The sequence below is a fragment of the Marasmius oreades genome, chromosome 6 (assembly GCF_018924745.1).
Source record: "Marasmius oreades isolate 03SP1 chromosome 6, whole genome shotgun sequence".
Classification (NCBI taxonomy): domain Eukaryota; kingdom Fungi; phylum Basidiomycota; class Agaricomycetes; order Agaricales; family Marasmiaceae; genus Marasmius; species Marasmius oreades.
In genome coordinates, this window is record NC_057328.1 from 3,901,451 (window position 1) to 3,921,128 (window position 19,678).

Sequence of the window (19,678 nt, forward strand, 5' to 3'; positions counted from 1 at the left end):
GAGGATGTACTGGCGACTTGAAGTGGGGTGGCTCGGCATTGGGAGGTTGGTAAACTCTACGCTCGCCGCCCTTACAGGTGACTCTGCTTTATCCCCGATATCCCCGAAACCAGGAGGCGATAGAGTGGGGTCTCGAAATCACGTGGTGTTTGTTACTCTTCTTTCAGCTATCGATGTCCGCGACCATCCAGTCTAATATTTCCCTTCAGAATCTGTAGGAGCGTCATATTCAAGGCCCAGGATTAACAAGCTGATTCAATCGAATTTATAGCCCGTTGACAAGCCATGACTTCATTCTACGAGGTCTTTCTGTCCAGGATCTACTCAGTTCTTCCCGAGTAAACCGTGCAGCTCACTCAACTGTTCAAGACTTTCATTTACGAGCGTTCCGAATTGAAAATGTTCTGATTCGATACTTCACAGCCGAACAGATCATTGGTTTCAGAAGGATGCAAAGTTCTACTGGGTGCCTTATTTCGGGCTCGACAGCTCTCTCGTTCTTTACACGGGAAATCTACGACGGAAGTGACCTTGACCTCTATGTTGAAGGGAAATTCTGTAAAGAGGTCGTCGGCTATATCCAGAGCGTAGGGTATGTATATCAACCGTACAGGACAGCGCTCAAACATCAAGCTGAGTCGGTTGATGAAACTATCAACCAGATGTTGGAAAAGATGCTGGATTCAGATGACGAAGGCGACTTTGATGATCCTACATTTGAGGGTTATCCGTTGAGCGGGATTGTGGATGTTTTTAACTTCGTGAAAGGAGAGAGGACGATCCAGGTTATTGCCGCTTACTCCAGTCCACTTGATGTCATTCTTTCATTCCATTCCAGTAAGTCAACAGTTACCTCTTCATCCGAACAGAGGTCTCACTTCTGTCTACAAAGCGGTCGTAATGAACATTATCACTCATGCCATGGCTATCTCGTTTTACCCCCGGGCTACTTTCATCGACAAAATCTCATTACGCAACTACAGTGGTGGTTCGAACCACACTCCGGCTATTGAAAAATATTCCAAACGAGGATGGAAAGTCGTAGGCTCGGTGGATGCCATTGCTGCGCTCGATGATGATTCGGCATTCTCTTCGACAATCCGAAATCTAGGGGATCGTCATTGCTGGACCGTTTACTGCGAAACGGAACGTGACCCAGAACTTCAGAACTTGCACTTTTATCAACAATCGCAAACGTGGAGGCTCACGTTCAATAACACAGCGGATGCGAGGATGGACGATACTTTGGACTGGGAGAATTTGAAGAGGGGATATTGTGTTGCGCGAGACTTATTAGATGCTCTCCCGCGTCACAGTGAAATTACATGGGAGGGTGCACGGTGCGTTTGTTATTTTGAGATGGAATCAGTTTGTGTCCTGAGCCCTATCCTTCATTATAGCCCGGACGACATGATACAGGACTACCTTCTGGAGCTCCTTGCTCATGAACGCGACAGTGTATTACTCACGAAAACATGCCGAAGACGAAAACAGATTCAATCTTTATTGCTATCTGCTTTCCGAGACGCCCGAACGAAGTATCCCCACCTCTCAACCCACCTCTTACCCACCGCGTTTGCAGCCCAGATCCTGATGGAACATCTGGAGCTGGTGTTTCAGACATATCGAACACCCCCGAAGGTACGTTAACCTTGTTTACTAAATCTAAAGCCACCCCCCCACTTACCGGATTCGTATTTCAAGGTAGCCTTCACGTTCAAGCAAAATGTACAAGGACACCTTTGGACCAACGTGAAACTCCATTTCCACTCACTCATTGGCTCCCTCCGAGGTTCACACCGCGTTCAAAATCCTGTCAGACCTATTGCAAGCGACTTGAAATACTTGAGCAACTTTCGCATTAGTTTGGAGGTCGGTTCTCCTGTTAATTACTAGGTATATGTAAACGGATATGGTATAGAGCATAAAACAAACTGTTTAGGCAGATCTGCTGAATTGACACTGAATCTTGCCTCCTTCACTGCCACTATGACCGTGAAATCTAGCCATGGGAGGAATACCAAATGTCAAGGCGTGGGAACGAGGGCACGGGAGTGGAGGCACGTGTGGTTTGAAATACCACACTCTCCTCTGTTCCACGATATATAAATACAACCTTGTTGCTGCAGTAGAAAGTCTACTCGAGCACGTCGGAGCATCTCCCACTCGCTACCATTATTACAATTACCCCGGTCTCAAGTTTGGGATCCCCTACAAAGCCTTAACATCCCAGAATTTCCAGCGACGGCAAAAACGTTCAAGCTCCTGATCTCCCGAGACGCAGCTTTATAAGTGAACTTCTTTAGATCTGATTCAGTGATGAAGCGATAAATCGAGAGGGTGTTTAGTGGCAAAAAATATGTGCGTGCCAACGTCATCATTGATTGAGCCATCAATTTCAACTTTTGACTCCTTTGCAGATTTCAGGCAAAACAAGAATGGCTTATGAAGGACTTTCTCGCAACTTGGGTTTCTATTAGGCACGAAATTTCGTGGCTTGTCGGTATTTCAGCGCAAACTTTTTAGCCTGTCTCGTACTCCGAATGACCTAAACCTCCCTCGCGTCATTACCACAAACTTTCAAGTTGGTATGGGGGTCTCCATTTATTAGAATCAAGAACTGATAGCTCGTTCTTTCTTTATTAGGTACACTGTTTGGATTTCAAAGATGGCTCGATTGAACGCCCGACCTGGCACGATCCCAAGTTTCCCGAACCACAGCAGATGTTTCCTTCAATCGCCCTGAAGACGACGTTCGGCTCGACGCCCATGGAATAATTGGGGAAATAGGGAGGAATTTCAGCGTGAATCAGACACGTAGTGATTGGTGATGGCACCAATCCAGGGCTGAGCGCTGAGCGCTGATGTTGAACGGCTCGTGTTGTTTCAGATGCATCTTTTACCATCAACGTGCGCCTTTTTCCATTAGACCTTCCATGAATACCTTCATCTCATACGGTGTTACACACACGATAGCCAAGCAACTGAAAGGGTATCCATTGGATATTGAAGCACGCCTTAGAGGGAGGGAGGGAGAGATTTCGCTGTATATTTGATGGCGGTAATTAATTCCTGGACAGCCACGCCGTAGAACTGTGTCATGATCAACAGGTGTCAGGGGCAACATTCAGGAGCCCACTTCGGAAATGGAAGCTCGCGCCGTATAGGAGGTTGAAAGCGCGAGCTGGAATACTGTTTATGTCGATGGAGTCTTATCCAGTGTATGGTGAATGAGTTTAAATGGCTACGAATCAATCTTTTTCCATTCCTTGTCATTTTAGATTGCTTTTGCTTATACTCAAAATCGGTACGTGCTGTCTGCTACACCGCATCGATGGCTGATGAATTGACTCTGTACAGTATGTACACAGGGTCATCGAGACTCGCTGAATGCCAAATGAGCGGATGATTGCAGGTGAATTCGTGAATTGCTGGCATCTTGCTCGCTTTCATCTTTCCTGAGTTCATATAAAAGGCTAGTAGTTAGTGGAACAAAGTTTCCTCAGCGATTGCATCGTTGGCACCTTCTCTCACTTTCGTCTTTTTCTCGCTCTCTAAGTCTCATTCTATCTCAAGGCCGCGCCTTTGAACCCAGAACTCTATCTAACGAACGAATACCCCGCATTCACAATGGCCAAATTCTCCCTCATTCTTGCCCTCCTATCCGTCAACCGTACGTCTCTTATTTGTTCTGATGGTTCAATTCTCATTGATATCTCTTCTCTTTATAGTCGTCGTTGCTACCTACATCCCTCGAGCAGCCCCAGGAACACAATTCATCACCGGCCCCTGCAATGTCGACGCCGATTGTGCATCTGGTTGTTGTGGTGTCAACTCCGGTAAATGCGCTGGCGCTATTATCGCCCTCACTCGCGACGGTGGATGCGGTCGTGGCGATGCGCAATCTAACAGCAGGGCTGCTGCCGTCCTTCGTGGTAACTGCCCTGGTACTAAGTTCAAGCGTGAAATCGAGCTTGAAATAGAGGCGAGGTGCGTTTTCGAGCTTGTTTCTGAGTTGATACTATAAACAAGTTAAACATCTCGTTCATCAGGGCTCCCCTTTCCCCCGACCCAGATGGTGTTCGTCATGTCGGAAATGGCAAAGGAGAACAGTTCATCACCGGCCAATGCTTGTCCAACGCCGATTGCGCGTCGGGATGTTGCGCTACTCTTGGTAACATCGGTATCTGCTCAGGTCCCTTAGCTGCAGATCAACAAGGTTAGTCGTCATCGGATCAATAGCTCGTGAGTCATTCAATCGTGAACTCAAAACCCTGTCTTTCCTACAGGAAAAACAGGCTGTGGCTTCTCTGGTGCACCACGTGGCGGCGCACCCCCGCCACCTCCCGCTAACAACGGTGGTGCCTCTCCTCCTTCCGTTGCACCCGCTGGTGGACCCGCTACCTCTGGAAACACCGACATCGGTGCTAATTGCGCTAGTGATTCTGACTGCAAGACTGCTTGCTGCGGGTTCAATACGGGTAAATGTGCCCTCGCCAAGACCGCTCCTGGTTCTGATGGTGGATGCGGGAAGGGTGAAGCTGCACCTAACACGAGGGCTGCAAATGTTATAAACGGTAACGCACCTGTTTGCTAGACGCAGGATAACGAGTTGAAGGCATTTGTGGTTTCAGTTTCGGTCTTTTGGGGGATATTTATTTCGTATTTAAGAGTTTTTATTACTCGCACTAGAGTATGTCAAAATAATTCGAATAATCGAGCCTTGATTTTGTTTCAATCCAATCAGGTGTGAATTATTAGCTCATTCCATTCGGTCCACCTGCCGCTTGCTTGCCGGTCAGAGCGTGTTGATTACTTCCCGCCGATCGGCAGGCGGAACGCCCTGAGGCCTTGAATCAACCCCTGAGTCAGCGGGATGTCGGCGTTTGATTCGGGATGAAGTCGAGATGAAGTGGCCTTGTAGAGCTTTGGGAAACACTCAGCCCATTCATTATAATATACCCAGGTACTATTACAAGAGTTTAGTACAATAGGACTACATGATCCGATGTTGTAAGTTGTTGATAACTTAAACCACTAAAGCAGAAAGAAATCTATAGTTTGTCGTAGTAGGTATCGAGAGAAGGAATCTCAGGCTAAAAGGAAAGAAAGAGTGAGTAAATAGCTCAAACATGGAGGATAGTCAAATCGACGAACCTTGAGACCCTTACGGGTACGGATTTTGGTGACGACTTCCTCGATCTTGCTGCCCTTGTCAAGAGGAGCTAGGATGCCAAGACAGTCAGACAATCGAATGCAGAATGATATCCATTGAAACTCACATCCAGGCACCAACTCCCAGTGGTCGAAAACACATTGAGGGAAGGCCTGTCCGGCAGTATGTGATCGGAGTTCACCGTTGAAGCCGAAAGATTCAGCGACAGGGAGGAAAGCCTTGACAGTGAACATAGGTGTTCCGGGCCTCTGCTCCTCAGAGAAAACCTGTCCTCGACGTTTGTTCAAGCAAGAGTAGATACCACCGATGGCACTTTCGGGGCACTGAATCTCGACTGTAGATTTCCGTGAGCAGAAGGTAAAAGAGACAGAAGCGATACATACCTAAGAAAACAGGTTCCTGGAGACCAGGCGTGGCAAGCAAGCAAGCAGCGTAGCAAACGCGACGGCATGTAGCAATGATCTGCCCTCCACCACGGTGAATGGCATCAGCGTGCAGCTGAACAGAGAGGGTGGCGTTAGTTATAGCAGAAGCCAGAAACCATATCACTGCTTACAGTAGCATCGAGAATGTTGATACGAATACCACGCATGTTCTCTTCAGCGCAGACTCCTTTCTTAGTAGCCCACTGGAATGCGGCAACGCAAGAATCCTTAATTTCGTTCAAGTACTGAACACCCTTTGTAACATCGACCAACAGATTGGGACCGGTAGTGTCAGGACCGAAACACCATATTTTCCTGGCGTCAGTAATATCCCATCCGAACTCATCGGCGAGGACACGCGCACGAACCTTGAAATCGTCGCGAGCGTTAATCTTGCCCTCCTCAATGGCCTTGGAGAGGTCGTCTTCGAGAGGCAGAGCCTTGGCGTAGAGGCGATTGTGCTTGTTCTGCGATTTCGAAAGAGCGACAATCGAAGACTCCGCTCTGACGGTCTCACGGTAGGGAACAACGGGGTCGGAGATCTTGAGGGGAACACCAGCGTGATCTTCTTGAAGGTCCTGAACGATATGTTAAAACTTCATTCTCGCAACAGACGACACTCAATATGCTCACCTTCAAGCAAATTTCCAAGTGAAGCTCACCGGCACCAGCGACAATGTGCTCACCAGTTTCCGACATCGATGTTTGGACACATGGGTCGGACTTGGAGAGACGCTTAAGACCTTCGACGAGCTTGGGAAGATCGGCAGCGCTCTTGACTTCAACGGCGACCTGCACGACGGGAGAGACGGAGAACCTCATGACCCTCATGTTATGTGCAGTTTCCGAGGTGGTGAGAGTACCGCTCTTCAACAAGAATTGATCGATACCGACAAGACCAACGATGTTACCAGCGGGACAGTCCTCGATGGGCTCAATGGAACGACCCATCATGAGTACGGTACGCTGGATAGATTTGACGAAGAGGTCATCCTTCTTTCCGGGAATGTAGTTGGGACCTTGAATACGAATCTTGGGTCCTGAACGGACGGTACCAGAGAAGACACGACCGAAGGCGAAGAAACGACCTTTATCTGAAGTCGGCACCATCTTGGAGACGTAAAGAACGAGCGGGCCGTTGGGGTCACAGTCACGAATACCGAGGGCAGACTCGTCGTCCATAGGACCTTCGTAGAGGGTCTCGACACGGTATTTTTGAGCAGTGGCGGCAGAGGGTAGGTTGATAACAATCATTTCCAGGAGGGAGTCGCCGGCGGGCAAGAATTTACGCATGACGACCTTAAGCAGGGCCTTTCCTTCGAGGTCGCGCTCATTCTGAGCAAGCTTAATCTCAAGCTTCTCGAGTATGGGACCGATGGCGTCCTTCTTGTGGTTCATAACGGCATCGAAAATTTTGAAGATGGGATCAAGAATGAACTGGTTGAAGGCACGTTCTAGAGGCTTGCCATCAGCATCTGTGTTCTTGGTGGACCATTTACGAGTGGCAGGGTTGAAGAAATTGTCTCCCCACAACTTGTCCATCATCTTCTCCTTGTCAACACCGAACTTCTTCGCATATCGGGAGGCGAATTGACGCAACGAGAAGGCCCATCCGTGGAGACCAGAACCGAAAGCGACGGTACCCTTATCGGGGTAAACCTGGACGTCACCGAGGGCAACGTCATTGTAAGTGGAAACAATAACATTCACACTCTCAATGGTACGGCGGAATGATTGGTAGAGGGATTCCTTGTCGACCTGCAATTCGAGCAAGGCACGGTCGACCTTATTGATGATGACGACGGGTTTGATACGTTCCGTCAGAGCTTGACGAAGAACGGTTTCGGTTTGTACACAAACACCGTCAACACAGTCAACAACGACGAGGGCACCATCGGTGACACGGAGGGCAGCAGTGACTTCGGAAGAGAAGTCGACGTGGCCAGGAGAGTCGATCAAGTTGATCAAGAATTCGTTTCCTGAGCGATCGCATATCAGCCAACATGCGGATAGCTCAGGGTTTGGAAACGCACAGACTGTCTTTTGCTTGATTGCATCGACTTCATCCTTGTTGAGCTCGAAGTACATCGATATGGCGGTTGATTTGATGGTGATACCACGTTCTTTTTCATCTGGTCTTGTGTGGGTGAATGGCACATCACCAGTTTTTGCGCTAGCAATGATACCAGCCTTCGAAACCAGCGAGTCGGTCAGTGTAGATTTTCCGTGATCGACTAGAAAAGAAAATGAACAGGTCGGCCTAGGAGATAAAGATAGGAGGCTCACCATGAGCGATGACACTCATGTTACGAATGTTGGTTGGCCGATCCATAAGACCACGAATCTGGTCTGAACAAGTATAAAGGTCGTGTCAGACCCATACACTGGCACGTTAACCTCCTCTGCAACTTGCCTACGGTGAAGTTACTGGCATGAAAACTTTTGATTAGTCGATGAGAGAAAAGGAATCGAACGAAACTTACACCATGGTGACTTGATTTTACAGAGAGGAGTGGAGAAACGGAAGATGAAGAATCTGATACAGTCACAATAGGGAGGAAGAAAGCTGGGGATTGTTGAATGGAAGCGTTTGAACGTTGAACTAACATCGGTATTTAGGGAAGGTTCGGTTCCGGCAACCGTGACTTGGCGCGGACCCGGCACGCTCCGTCGGTCCCTCTCAGTCACATGGTGTCGCTGTGACTCGTATTTTAAGATTTGGTATGTCCATTCCATCCGAGTCATATAACATATTTGACTGAAATTTTATTTCTCCCCCGCCGACTTTGAATTTGCATGATGTTACCAACTTGCCACCAACTTGGAAGAACGCACATCTACCTCAACGAAACCATGAATAATTTGTACATTTACGAGTCGCTTTCAAAGGTTTGGCTGAACCAGATGTACTAGGGATCTTGAGAGCTCCTGGCTTAAATTGGAAGGTCTCAAAAGGAAATCCACAGAGGTCAAAGAAGAAGATAGTAGCAGTTGACTTTCTATCATAATGATCGAAGTTACGGGCGACTTAGTCGAGTCTCCCCCCCTCCCCCCCCTCCCCGATAGTAGTCTATCAAAGCAGTTCAGATAACTTGGCTCAATGTAATATACTGTAGCTATAGCATTTTTGAATTCTTTTATTTGTAATTCTTGTGACGATACCCCATTCCGCCTTCTCTCGATTCATCGCGCTGGGTGTACTGGCAGAAACCTCGAACCCAATTAAAATTTAATGCATAATTCGATTTCTATGTCAAGCACCCATTTCAAACCGAGTACTTATACCACATGGTTTAAAGTTAATGTACGAAGTATATTCGATACAACAAATGCGCATGGCCATAAGCCCGGAACACGACTGGAGGCGACGACTATAGAACTCGAATGCTCAAGACATTGCCGAGATGGAGGACGAAGCCGAAAGCAAGTTTCAGTCCGGGCATCCCGGTTCACTCCTATTTTTGGCCAGCCTTAAGTACCCTGATTCACATTCCCGGTGACTCCTTTACCCCTTTACTCATCCTTGAGCTATAAAGAATCCTCTCTTCCACTCCTTGTCTCCAGTCTCGACGTTCTCTGTCCTTTCTTCCCCCTCAGCATCATCAGAAAGAATGTTCACTCTAGATCAGTTAAACGGCGCAATCCTGGCAGACATCTTCTCAATGGTTCGTGGTAGCTTCTAGATATCATCCGGCCACTCATTCTTCTCAACTTCGTACAGATTCACGACTCTTCGAGGCACACGCTATTCTCTTTACTTCGAGTCAACGGGGAAGTTTATCACCACACGCTACCGCTTATCTATCAACAATGTACATTCGATTTCACGCAAGCGGTACCTTCAGGAGAGACTAATCCATTCCTGATAACGCAGAAGAAACTTAATAAGATACTTGAAGCGGATTCCAGCTCGATAGTTCTCCGATCGGTCCGGAAGATCGTCTTACGCTCGAATAATGCGATTTGGGCTGGTAATTCTGATGATGGATACCCGTACGTACCCTCCGAAAACGAAGTTTACGATAAATGGTCATCCCTTGTCAAATTTGTCTCTCGGGCTTCTCACCTGAAGGAACTAGTATTCGACTGTCGCGAGCGGGTACCCCTGATCCTCCTCGAAACTTTACAAAATTTCCACCCGGCCTGTAGGTTGCACGTCCGGAATTGGACTCGACTTAGTTCCGACACGAAGGTTGGAGATCCATACGAAGAGGCTTTGGCCCGTTCTCCTTGTCTTCGGAGCATCCATATTCTTAGCCTTACCGGAGGCAGTGAACTGAACCTGGATGAAGCCGCATTTCAACGGATCCTTGCTTTATCTCCACACTTGGAATCCTTCACCTACCTCACTCAAGACGTGGGCCGGAGTTGCGTACGGTATGATTTTGGCCAAACACATCGGCAGGAAGCCCCCAAGTTTTCGGAGGCAACTGTGCGGAAGGATATGAAAACGATAAGATGGGGGAAATCCGAGCCTGTGTATGGTTCAGGTTCGAGAGGTTTTTTGGACCGTTCAATGATCGAGCATTGGGGAGCTTTCATGAATTTTCAAACTGTCCAAATGTTGGATCTAGGTTGGGTCCAGGATCCGGAAGTGTTGGAGTACATCATGACCCGGCGGACGTTTGAAGGCGTTAGAGATCTGTCATTCAAGCTCGTCTCTATCACAGGGTTAGATTCAGTAAGTGTTGAGCAAAGATTACGAGATGCAGTGAACCGTTTCCTTTCTTCGTTTACGCGTCTGGAATCCCTATCCATCGACAATTACCACAGGCGGATCGACCTCGGTTCTCTACTCGCCTCTCATGGCGAATCCTTACGTTCCCTTTCTCTTCGCTATATAGAGGAGTACCGAGCACGGCCAGTTTTAACCCTCGAAGACCTCCATCTCATACGCACATCGGCATCCCACTTAGAAACCCTCGGAATCGATATCAACTTCACGCCTAAGGGAAAGTACGAATCAGAGGCGTACGAGGTCCTTGGCTCCTTCCATAATCTACGGACCCTCAACGTCTATTACAATATTAAGGCCGTCGACGAAACGTTTGGCGAAGAGGTTTATTGGAAGGTCGCAAAGACACCGGCATCCAAATTGGAAGAGGTGAATTTATATGTTCAAGAGCTGCCAGAGTCTCCATTGGGAGGACGGATCGTGTGGATGATGGACGCGATTGGGCACGGGCCGAGCCAAGCTCAGCACCGGACATTTCACATGAGGAGGTGTGAAAGGGATGACATGAGGCATTGCTTACAATCGGACGGAGTGTAATGTCGTAAATTACTCGCGGATCGTAACGAGCACTCTCGTCGGCGTTTTCGTTCGTTATGGCATGGTCGAGGGAAACCTTCATCTGAAAAATGGAATTCGCTGTATAACTCTTTTAGATTCAAAAAAAAAATAATGTTGTTGGGATTAGTACTCAACACCGTAAAAGCACAGCGAAGGAGCAACCGAGCAGCGTTCTTTCAATTCTTCTTATCCTAAGACCCTGAGTATAAGAGTTTTACTGAGCAGTTTTGGGACCCGTAGCCTCTCAAAGGGGAACCGATAGAGGCTAAGTAGCGATCAGTGTCGACGGTGAAGGTGAGAAACAAGAAGCAAAGGTGCCGCGGCTACCTTATATGGAAATACGCTTTAAACTGGTCCTTTCCTTCCCAAATGAGAAAATCGGGCCAAAAAGAAGACATGACGCCATTAATAGAAAACGCCAATCTTCCCTCAACTTCACCTGTCTTCACCTGTCGTCCCCCTTCTCCTCACTACACTTCTCAATTTTCTTTCTAGCAGAGTCAAGAATACACTGTCAATCGAAATATTAAATAAATCGCAAACTGCCCCGTTAATGAGGTGATTTTTCCAGGATCCATAATCTGTCGCTTGAAGCTTCTGAAATTTTATATATGCATTAGTGATGCAAAAACCAAGCAGAACTTCCAGAATGCTATTCCTCATTTGAAGATGATTCGACAAAAACAATATCAAACAGTGTAGTCCATGTGTAACATCCACAAGGATTGCTCGCCTACTTCCGTCAAACATCGACCTCTACTCTCAGCCCGCTTACGGAAACGAAGTGCTTCCTCGCACTAAATAGCCACGTCATTTTCCTTTAGGAACCAGGTGTACTACAACGAGAGTATTCTTTGTCCATGCCGCCAATCTTCCGCTACACTTGGTGCTTGAATACGATGACTCTTTGTACCCTCGGTTGATTCCTTCTCTTTCGTCAATCGGTTACTGGGCATGCCACTCCTGTGCCTAGCAAGTAACGGTATGCCATTCTAAACTCATCTGTACACGGAAGCTTATGGGTAACTTCTTAGGGCTGGCTCCTCGAGGATTTTTGATCTCATTCGCTATGAAATCGAATAAAACTGATTTAAATCTGTTGCGGGTGTACGTGAAGCCACTATTTCCAAATAATTTCCATGGCCACGCATGACTACCCGACTCTACTCCATCCTTCTGATTCCTTCGGTCGCCCCGATGTCTATTCGAGTGCTGGGTTACAGCTTTCATCGCAGTGGTGACCCGGTCCCAACAGGGAACAATATTTGCACTTGCAGTAGTCCAAGCACTCTTGCACAGTACAGTACGAAGCGGATGTTCCCTGTAGACATTGGTTGTCACAGGTTTCGATGTAGGTCGTGCATATTTGCTACAATCGGACAGGTTAGACACACGGCGGCTGTCTGTTGATCTTACAGGAGCACTTACGGGGGAAGCAAGAACAGCAGTTGAGCTGCAGATAGCGAGAAGGGCAAGAATGGCTTTCGACTGCATTGTGAGTGAAGTCTTAGATTTGGATTGAAGGTATCGCGTCTTATACTTGGGCAACCTATAGAATGGTACTAAATATAGATTCCGGTTTTGTTCAATTCAAACCGAACCCGAGTGTTATCCAAGCAGGCTATGTACCCAGAAAGCGGGTCTTTGACAGTAAGTAGACAACGCTTAGAATTGTGTACCTATCATCATTCTAGACGTCGTGGCGAAACAAAGGGATGGAGCGCCACCGGGTTGTCGTGTGCATACCGTTCATTCGCCCTGAACTCGTAACCCTCGTAATCGACTCGCACAAGAATTAATCGTTAACCATGATGTAGTCTTCAACGACCTTCACCTAGCTAAAGCAACAAACTCTCGTGGGTTCTTACTATTTTTAATGCGTTATACACGTCTGGTGGACATGACCGAAGGGGTTGTAACTTATTTCTGTAACGAACTACCTGAATCAAGGATTTCGTACATCGACAAGTAGGATTTAGATCTCTGATGACTAGCGAACTCACGGGAATGAACTGAATTCTACTTATAACGTCGACGCAGTAGCGTTCCGTCTTTGTGTTGAACCGTGTCATCTAGTATTCAACTACGTATGGCCTCTGGGCCGGTGAAACGTAGTCTAAGCGTTGTCTACTCGCTGGCAAAGACTGACTACCTGAGTACAACACGCGACGTTTAATAACACCCGGGTTGACTTCCATTGAGCAGGACTTAAATCTATTCACTGCCACCCTAGAGACTTGCCTATAAGAGGATGTGATACCTTCACTCAAATCTAAGACTTACCCATAATGCAGTCGAAGGTCATTCTTACACTTCTCGCTATATGCACCTCAACTGTTGTTCTCGCTTCTCCCGTACGTGCGCCTGTATGTCATAAAACAATCTTTACCTCTAATCTGTCATCTGGTTCTAGCAATTGTGTACGACATACGTGGAAGTCTGTCAACAGGCCTGTACAGTCAGTCAGCTGCCTCCAGGCCGCTGCACTGTACAAGATTGCATCGACTACTGCAGTTGCCAATATTGTTCCCTGTTGGGGCCGGGACATCATTGCGATGATACATGCCAACCTGAACTTGAATAGGCATTGGGCGTAGTCCGGGACGAGATTTAAGGCCTATGATCTCGTTGTATTAACCTAGCATGTTTATAGGAATCAACTGGCGTGTGGGAAGTAATAATTTGAAGTACACGAGTGGAACTGAATTTTAATACTAAGCAATCGAATGGCGGAAGTCACGGGGCCCTCCAGGGGAAATAATCGCTGCGGGAACCAGTGCCGCAGCCTTAGCATCGACTTTCGTATGTTGTCGACAGCCAGTACGTCTCGCCTCGAGCATCGCAGTTAACGATTAGCCTTCGATTCATCTAATGGAATGTATGAGACGGAAATCTATTCATCGTAAGATATCGCGAGCGCTGAAACTATGCAAAGCAATAAAGGAAAGCAAAAGATAAAGCTACAAATACTCGAGACCACGTTTCGTGGATGGTCGTTATACACATATAATACGTTCTTCCTAATTATCTAAAGAAGGAGGGACTCGAGCCTGGGCAGTCACTGTTCCAGGTCCTCATCCAACCCGAACCTCCCACAAACACCGAGTTCCTTCACCCCACTTACAGCAATAACAACAGGCTCACCCTCCCTCCACATCCCGACACACCCCCGAATCTCGTCCAACGCAAAGTGTTCCATCTCTTCGATCAACTCTAGCTCTTCCCGATCCTCTCCTTCAACGCCTACCATCTCCCCACTTCCTTCCGCTCCAGCGCCATGAGCCCTCGCCCGTCGTTTCTCAGCAACGCCCATCACGAACCTCTTCGCACCTTCAACTAACCCTTCAACAAACTCTTTCTCGACGACTTGCGGTCCCCCGAGAACCTTGACACAGTCAGCAAAGGACTTAAAGAGGGAGCCGATGAATGAGGTGTCGTGCTCGTCTTTGATGACGTTGATGAGTTGGTTAAACGTCGCATGAACCATGGCGGTCGTTAGAGTGGAGGACTTTTGGCCAGAGGAGAGAAGCATTGGGAGGAGCCTAAACGTGGATCCGATAAGTATTAGGGACCCGAACCAGGGGAAGAAAAAACGAGAAGAATGAAACGTACATAGCGCAAGCTTCTCTAACTCCATCGTGAAAATAAAACTTCATTGAGGGTAACGTCACTTCTAGACTTTGAGCAAGGTAAGGTGCATATCGAGGGCCTAGGAAACGGAGCGTAAGTGAAAGAAAGAACGCCAGGCGCGGAAACGCAAACAACCCACCGAGTGTACTAGCGTAGATAACCATCGTTTCAAACGCCTGGCACTTCTCCTCAATGGCCCCGGTGCGAATACTTACAGTCTGCCCATCCATATTGACGGTTTCCCAGCCTTCCGCCGTCGCGTCTGCATAAAGGCACAGGAAAGGTTAACAAAAAAAGGGGGGATAACCGAAAAATCAACTCACCTTCATCAATCTCGAAACTAACATCAGCTTTCGCACTAGCCGTCGCCAAAAGCGGTGGCATAACAACAGGTAGGTAGACTTCAAATTCTTCTCCCATCGCTTGACATATCTTCGCCCACGTTCCCATGAGATAATGTAGTAGTTGAGGATCTGATGGGTCCGGTGGAGAATCTGGGGTGACGGCGACTTCGAATTAGCGGGGAACAGAGAAGTATGCGGAGGGAGAACTTACTCTGAATTCTAACCAAACACTCTCCAACGTCTTGAATATCCCGTCTAAACACGTCTTTCCCAACAGCGATACCCACGAGCCCGACACATTCCATAGCTTTCAACCTCATTTTTCCTGTCGAGTGACGGAGAGCGTTGATAAGAAGAGGTAGGAGGGTTGCGTAGTGCTGTGGAAGAGAGTAAAGGAAGGGAATCAGTCCGAACGAATGATTAAAAGACGTGAGACAAAACACAACGAAGGAAAGGTAAGAAAACAAAGAAAAAAAGCGGCTTGAAGCGATCAAAGAAATCAGGAAACTAACCTTTACAAATCCACCCTCGGCAGCATCAGCAACCATAGCTAACGTCGTCACTGCTTGTTCCCGGACATAACCTTTTGGACTTTCTAGCAACCGTAATAGTCTTTCGACGATGGGGTCAAGGTAAGGAAGGAGAGTATTTCGAGCTACGCCTTCGCAGAAGTTTATAAGCGCAGCGGCTGCATGAGAGTGGACTCTGGTTGGGTGGGTGGTTCAGATTCGAGATATAAAGAGAGGAAGCGCAAAGCGTACCTAGGTTCAGGGTCATCCAAAGCTGGTATAAGAACCGAAAACAACTGTTGGTGGTATTGTTCTTGTATTATCTCTTCCAAATCCGTGCATAACTGACCCCTGTTTACGTGTATGTCTGTCAGTCAGAAGCGCAAGGAAGACGTAAATCAAACTCCAACTCGGAAGAACAAGAAGAAAAATCCGAAGAAAAACCTAAACCAACTAGAAGGGAACCGAACAGAGAGACCAAACAGGAAAGATGCCAAGGTGACTTAAAGTTTGAAGAACGCCCCAAAGAAGAAAAACAAAGAAAAAAGAAAGTTCGATTACTCACACACACTGAGCAGCGGCATATCGAACCCTGGGATGTGTATCCCGAAACAGCGGAACGACCAACTCGACAACCTTTCCCAACTCGTTTACCATCACTTTACCCGTTCCTTCGGCTATAGCAGCTATAGCCATTAAGCCTGCGTGTCTAGCGCGCCAGTCGTAAGAGGCGATCATGGATGGGATGTACTGAAGGGAATAAAGCAGTGAGTTGAGGAAGGGATGAAACAATGCGAGGATGATAGAGTGAGAGGATGACGGGAAGAAGGACTTCTGGACGAAAATGAAAATGAAAGAGCTCGAAGCGGCGGAGGAGATAAATTGATAGGATGAGAGAATGACAAGAAGCGGGAGTAAGGACAAAGCGACGGAAGCGCTACCGAGGGGATGGAAGATTCTCACCTGGAACGCAGGAGGTAACACGTCCCTCCCACCCATCGCAAACGCCATACGATCCAAGGATTGTTCATATAAAGCTGGTGCAGATTCGTTTTCTACGCTTGCTGTTGAAGAGGATGAGGGCTAGAGAAATCAGAAAGGAGGATTGGAGTGAGCGCAATGACGATAAGGAACACAAGGTTCAGGCTCACATCGTCCCTCAACCACCTCTCCAAACCGCCCTCAACGCCATAAGGACACTGTTCATCGATCTCGGCCATACCCTCCAAGCATGCTCGTATCACAACGCCAAGCCACGAAGGTGACGCCGCCGAGTCGTCTGGTGTAGAAGGACCTGTAGAGAGAACGAGGAAAGAATTAGTTTCCGGATTGAAAAGAAGAGGAGAACCGCAAAAGAAAGAAAACACACCCCTCCGAAACATACTAGGCCGAGCCTCACAAAGACTGATCATAAACTCCAACGCCGTTAACCTCAACTTGCTCCTCTCCTCAACCTCGTCTTCTTCGATTGCTTCATACCCATCCCCTTCGTTCCATTCTTCTCCCAATCCTGAATTCGGATTCGGATTCGAAGGAGACGGCCGTCCAAGGAAAGGCGTGTCACTGGTCGGTGTAGGCCCAGGATACGCAGGTGGCAAGACGAGATTGGGGAGGAAAGAAAGTAACCCTGAGAGATGCGGATAAAACAACATTGGCTGAGCTGAACAGAGCGGTGTGAGCGACGAAATGAACGTCGTCAAATGTGCCACTGGGGATTTGCCCTCCATACGAAGTCTCTGTGTCGTATTCGTAGATGTATTGGAAGGTGGTGTTGGTGTAGGTACAGGATTCGCAGAGTTCGGTTGTAACGCTTGAATTTCGGCAAGTAGAGGTGGGAGGGTGTCGAGAATGGGATACATCAACGAGAGACTTTGAGCGAGTTGATTGGGATCTGCGGATGTGAGGTAGACAATACTGGCTTCTAAGGCCGCATGTCTGACGGCGATCGATTCTTGGTCTTTCAAGCCTCTCGAGAATACGGATAAGACGGCGTCAGTTTGGAGGTCCATAACGAGGTTGGGACAACCTTTGAAAACCAGAAACGCGCTTTCGCGAATAGCTTCTGGAGATGCGCGGAAGGGAGTGGTTGGGGATGGAGAATTGGTTGATGGGGTGTTGAAGGTGGAAGCCATGGTGAATACTTGGGCCTGGAGAGCGTGCCAGGGTCTTCCTCGTGCCATGCCTTGGTTTGCGACGTCACATACGGTATCGACTGTTTTTCGTCGAACGTTTGGGGAGGTTTCGTGGCCTAATGAATGAAGAAGGAGACGTTCGAGGGTTGTTAGGGCCGTATGGGATAGTCGGTCGTATAAAGTCAAAGTTCGATGGGTATGGGTAGGGTGGTTTTGAGAGGCGCGAAAAAGGAGACGGCGGAGGAGGATGAGAGAGAAAGAACGCATGACCTGTTTGTCTGCAGTGATGGCGAATTGGGAGAGAGCTAGGACGTATTGGTCAGGAGTAGAGGTAAGTCTATCGTTGACCGCTTTTTCTGCACTAAAAATGCGAAAAAAGAAAATCAACAAAGGTAAAAGTGTTTCTGGAGATTTAGTTTCTAAAACGTACTTTGCGCGTATTTCATTATCACCCAGCACTAGATTCGATAGAATCTGAGTCAATTCGTTCGTGATTTCCTGCGGTACGACAGGATCCATCCTGCTGTGGCTCTTTTTTATCGTTTCTCTCTCTTTTCCCCTTTTCTATCTCTTCTTCTACCCTGCTAAAATTCTAGTTCCTTGTCCTTGGGTATATTCGCTGGTAGTCGAACAGGCGGCGATGTCGAGGGAAGAAGCAAAGAAGAGGGACAAAGAAGCAAAGCGTTACCTGATCGATAGTCCATCCCACGTGAAGCCCTTGACCCTGAATTTCGTTTTCCCATGCACTGCCTCATGCACGCGTAATTCGACCTCGAACTGGCAACTTATTTTATGGAACCGTCCCCGGTTCTGCGTTCCTGTAACTTCCACAATTTGTGTAGGGATGGTAGGGTACTTTGGGACTATCAACAGTAGACTAAAACTTCCTTATCGCCGACTTTACTGTGTGGGGAAAGGGAGATCTAATTTGAGCCTAATTCAATGGCTGTGCGCACTGCTTGCGGTGATAATGGGAGGTAGCTTATTTGTAGAAATAATATCTGTTTATATCTTCGTTGCTTGAAATACTGATGGTGAAGTGGTCATCATGCCTGATTTTTCGTCCGAGTTTAGTGCGGCAGGCGGCTTGGGTTCAAATCCTGGGCAGTATGCACAGTTGTGCGGTTGATTTTTATTATTATTAAGGGCATGCCTATCTTTAACCGATGTTTGGTACATACTTTAATGTTGCTACGGTGCTGGGAAACCAAAGTTTTGCATGCTGAATTGCCGATTGGAAAGCTATAAGTTCAAAACTGTCTACAAATACATACGCCACCCAGATCGCGACCGTGGGTAACGTGGGTGGCACAAGCATAACTCAATCGTAGCCCTCACGTAGAGGCGAGCGAGCCTTTATTCTTGCGAGGCAAACATAAATTTCGACCCTTCGTATTTTCATTCTCTCCCTTTTCACGCGAGAGTCTTGTAGGAGTCACCGTCATCAGGGTGCAGTTAATAAAGTCATCCGAATATGAGGCTCCACGAAGGTGGCCGGCGCCTCCCCCGCCTCAATTGTTTAACCGTTGCATCCTCGGTGTACCTGACCGAACTCAAGCAATTGGGCCAAGGAGCTGTCAAAGACATAATATCAAACGAACGAACTACAGACACACAGCGGACCTACCTACATAGTGCCCATCCCGTTGAAGCCACGATGGCAGATGCACAAAGAAAGAACATGACTTGCCGGAATCTCCATCGCGGACCGCTCAATAACCAGAAGAACCCCTGTAAAATTAAAGGTCCTAAGCGTATATAGTTACTATAGCGTAAACGATTTCCCCGGGTTTTCCCCATATCCATTTGGTCCCCAATTCATTTGCATCTGCACAATCGAGTTGTCTCGTGGTAGGTGATGGGCGGTGCAGCAAGAATGCCTGGTTATAACTTCAAAACATAACGTACGAACAGTAAAAACTTGCTAATTTCGTTTCTTTGCCCGTACTGTGCTCGAGGTCTTTAGTTAGTTGAAGGTGAATGATGTGAATGTGCTTGAACTATGGCATCGAACTTTGTCGTGGAAATGGGACGGTTCCCCTTCGATTCCAGCTCGTTGGACCATCCAATTTGCCGACGATGCCGTCTCGCCACTCCCGTTCCCACAACAAATGGCCCTACTGGGGAAAACGATCAGCTTCCCCAGTGGGGCTGGGGAAACCATCTGAC

At 47.7% G+C, this 19,678-nt stretch overlaps 5 protein-coding genes across 5 annotated transcripts; 3 read left to right on the forward strand and 2 right to left on the reverse strand.

Annotated features, from left to right (window-relative positions):
* Nucleotides 1–156: 156 nt before the first annotated feature.
* Nucleotides 157–1,973, forward strand: E1B28_010711 (uncharacterized protein). The gene is made up of 5 exons (XM_043155687.1): nt 157–214; nt 272–837; nt 893–1,340; nt 1,401–1,641; nt 1,705–1,973. Exons 1-5 carry the CDS (start codon nt 174–176, stop codon nt 1,894–1,896), a joined length of 1,488 nt encoding a protein of 495 aa, XP_043008160.1. The 5' UTR covers nt 157–173; the 3' UTR covers nt 1,897–1,973.
* Nucleotides 1,974–3,511: 1,538 nt separating this feature from the next.
* On the forward strand, nt 3,512–4,739 carry E1B28_010712 (uncharacterized protein). The gene is made up of 4 exons (XM_043155688.1): nt 3,512–3,673; nt 3,732–3,990; nt 4,053–4,219; nt 4,290–4,739. The coding sequence occupies exons 1-4, from the start codon at nt 3,631–3,633 to the stop codon at nt 4,595–4,597; spliced, it is 777 nt and encodes a 258-aa protein (XP_043008161.1). The 5' UTR covers nt 3,512–3,630; the 3' UTR covers nt 4,598–4,739.
* Nucleotides 4,740–4,928: 189 nt separating this feature from the next.
* On the reverse strand, nt 4,929–8,232 carry EFT1_2 (Elongation factor 2). The gene is made up of 9 exons (XM_043155689.1): nt 8,085–8,232; nt 8,015–8,028; nt 7,888–7,950; nt 6,235–7,835; nt 5,733–6,179; nt 5,560–5,674; nt 5,283–5,510; nt 5,158–5,225; nt 4,929–5,096 (listed from the first exon to the last, which is right to left on the reverse strand). The coding sequence occupies exons 1-9, from the start codon at nt 8,087–8,089 to the stop codon at nt 5,055–5,057; spliced, it is 2,583 nt and encodes an 860-aa protein (XP_043008162.1). The 5' UTR covers nt 8,090–8,232; the 3' UTR covers nt 4,929–5,054.
* Nucleotides 8,233–9,212: 980 nt separating this feature from the next.
* E1B28_010714 (uncharacterized protein) lies at nt 9,213–10,873 on the forward strand (the record flags this gene model as incomplete). Its single annotated transcript, XM_043155690.1, has 2 exons — nt 9,213–9,266; nt 9,323–10,873. The coding sequence occupies 2 exons, from the start codon at nt 9,213–9,215 to the stop codon at nt 10,871–10,873; spliced, it is 1,605 nt and encodes a 534-aa protein (XP_043008163.1).
* Nucleotides 10,874–13,768: 2,895 nt separating this feature from the next.
* Nucleotides 13,769–18,218, reverse strand: E1B28_010715 (uncharacterized protein). The gene is made up of 12 exons (XM_043155691.1): nt 17,940–18,218; nt 16,747–17,870; nt 16,529–16,671; nt 16,341–16,460; nt 15,943–16,127; nt 15,630–15,728; nt 15,381–15,573; nt 15,080–15,245; nt 14,848–15,018; nt 14,664–14,786; nt 14,507–14,603; nt 13,769–14,436 (listed from the first exon to the last, which is right to left on the reverse strand). The coding sequence occupies exons 1-12, from the start codon at nt 18,026–18,028 to the stop codon at nt 13,953–13,955; spliced, it is 2,994 nt and encodes a 997-aa protein (XP_043008164.1). The 5' UTR covers nt 18,029–18,218; the 3' UTR covers nt 13,769–13,952.
* Nucleotides 18,219–19,678: the final 1,460 nt, after the last annotated feature.

Excerpts from the sequence above, each read along its gene's own strand:
- E1B28_010711 (XM_043155687.1), top strand. The coding sequence starts at position 174 with ATGTCCGCGACCATCCAGTCTAATATTTCCCTTCAGAATCT. Across the intron at positions 215-271 it reads AATATTTCCCTTCAGAATCT|CCCGTTGACAAGCCATGACT; the intron begins GTAGGAGCGTCA and ends TCGAATTTATAG. Across the intron at positions 1,341-1,400 it reads ATTACATGGGAGGGTGCACG|CCCGGACGACATGATACAGG; the intron begins GTGCGTTTGTTA and ends CCTTCATTATAG.
- E1B28_010712 (XM_043155688.1), top strand. The coding sequence starts at position 3,631 with ATGGCCAAATTCTCCCTCATTCTTGCCCTCCTATCCGTCAACC. Across the intron at positions 3,991-4,052 it reads GAGCTTGAAATAGAGGCGAG|GGCTCCCCTTTCCCCCGACC; the intron begins GTGCGTTTTCGA and ends CTCGTTCATCAG. Across the intron at positions 4,220-4,289 it reads CTTAGCTGCAGATCAACAAG|GAAAAACAGGCTGTGGCTTC; the intron begins GTTAGTCGTCAT and ends TCTTTCCTACAG.
- EFT1_2 (XM_043155689.1), bottom strand. Across the intron at positions 6,180-6,234 it reads ACTTGGAAATTTGCTTGAAG|GACCTTCAAGAAGATCACGC; the intron begins GTGAGCATATTG and ends CATATCGTTCAG. Across the intron at positions 5,097-5,157 it reads GTACCCGTAAGGGTCTCAAG|CCTGAGATTCCTTCTCTCGA; the intron begins GTTCGTCGATTT and ends CTTTCCTTTTAG.
- E1B28_010715 (XM_043155691.1), bottom strand. The coding sequence starts at position 18,028 with ATGGATCCTGTCGTACCGCAGGAAATCACGAACGAATTGACTCAGATT. Across the intron at positions 15,019-15,079 it reads GTGTTTGGTTAGAATTCAGA|ATTCTCCACCGGACCCATCA; the intron begins GTAAGTTCTCCC and ends CCGTCACCCCAG. Across the intron at positions 14,604-14,663 it reads TATCTACGCTAGTACACTCG|GCCCTCGATATGCACCTTAC; the intron begins GTGGGTTGTTTG and ends TCCGTTTCCTAG.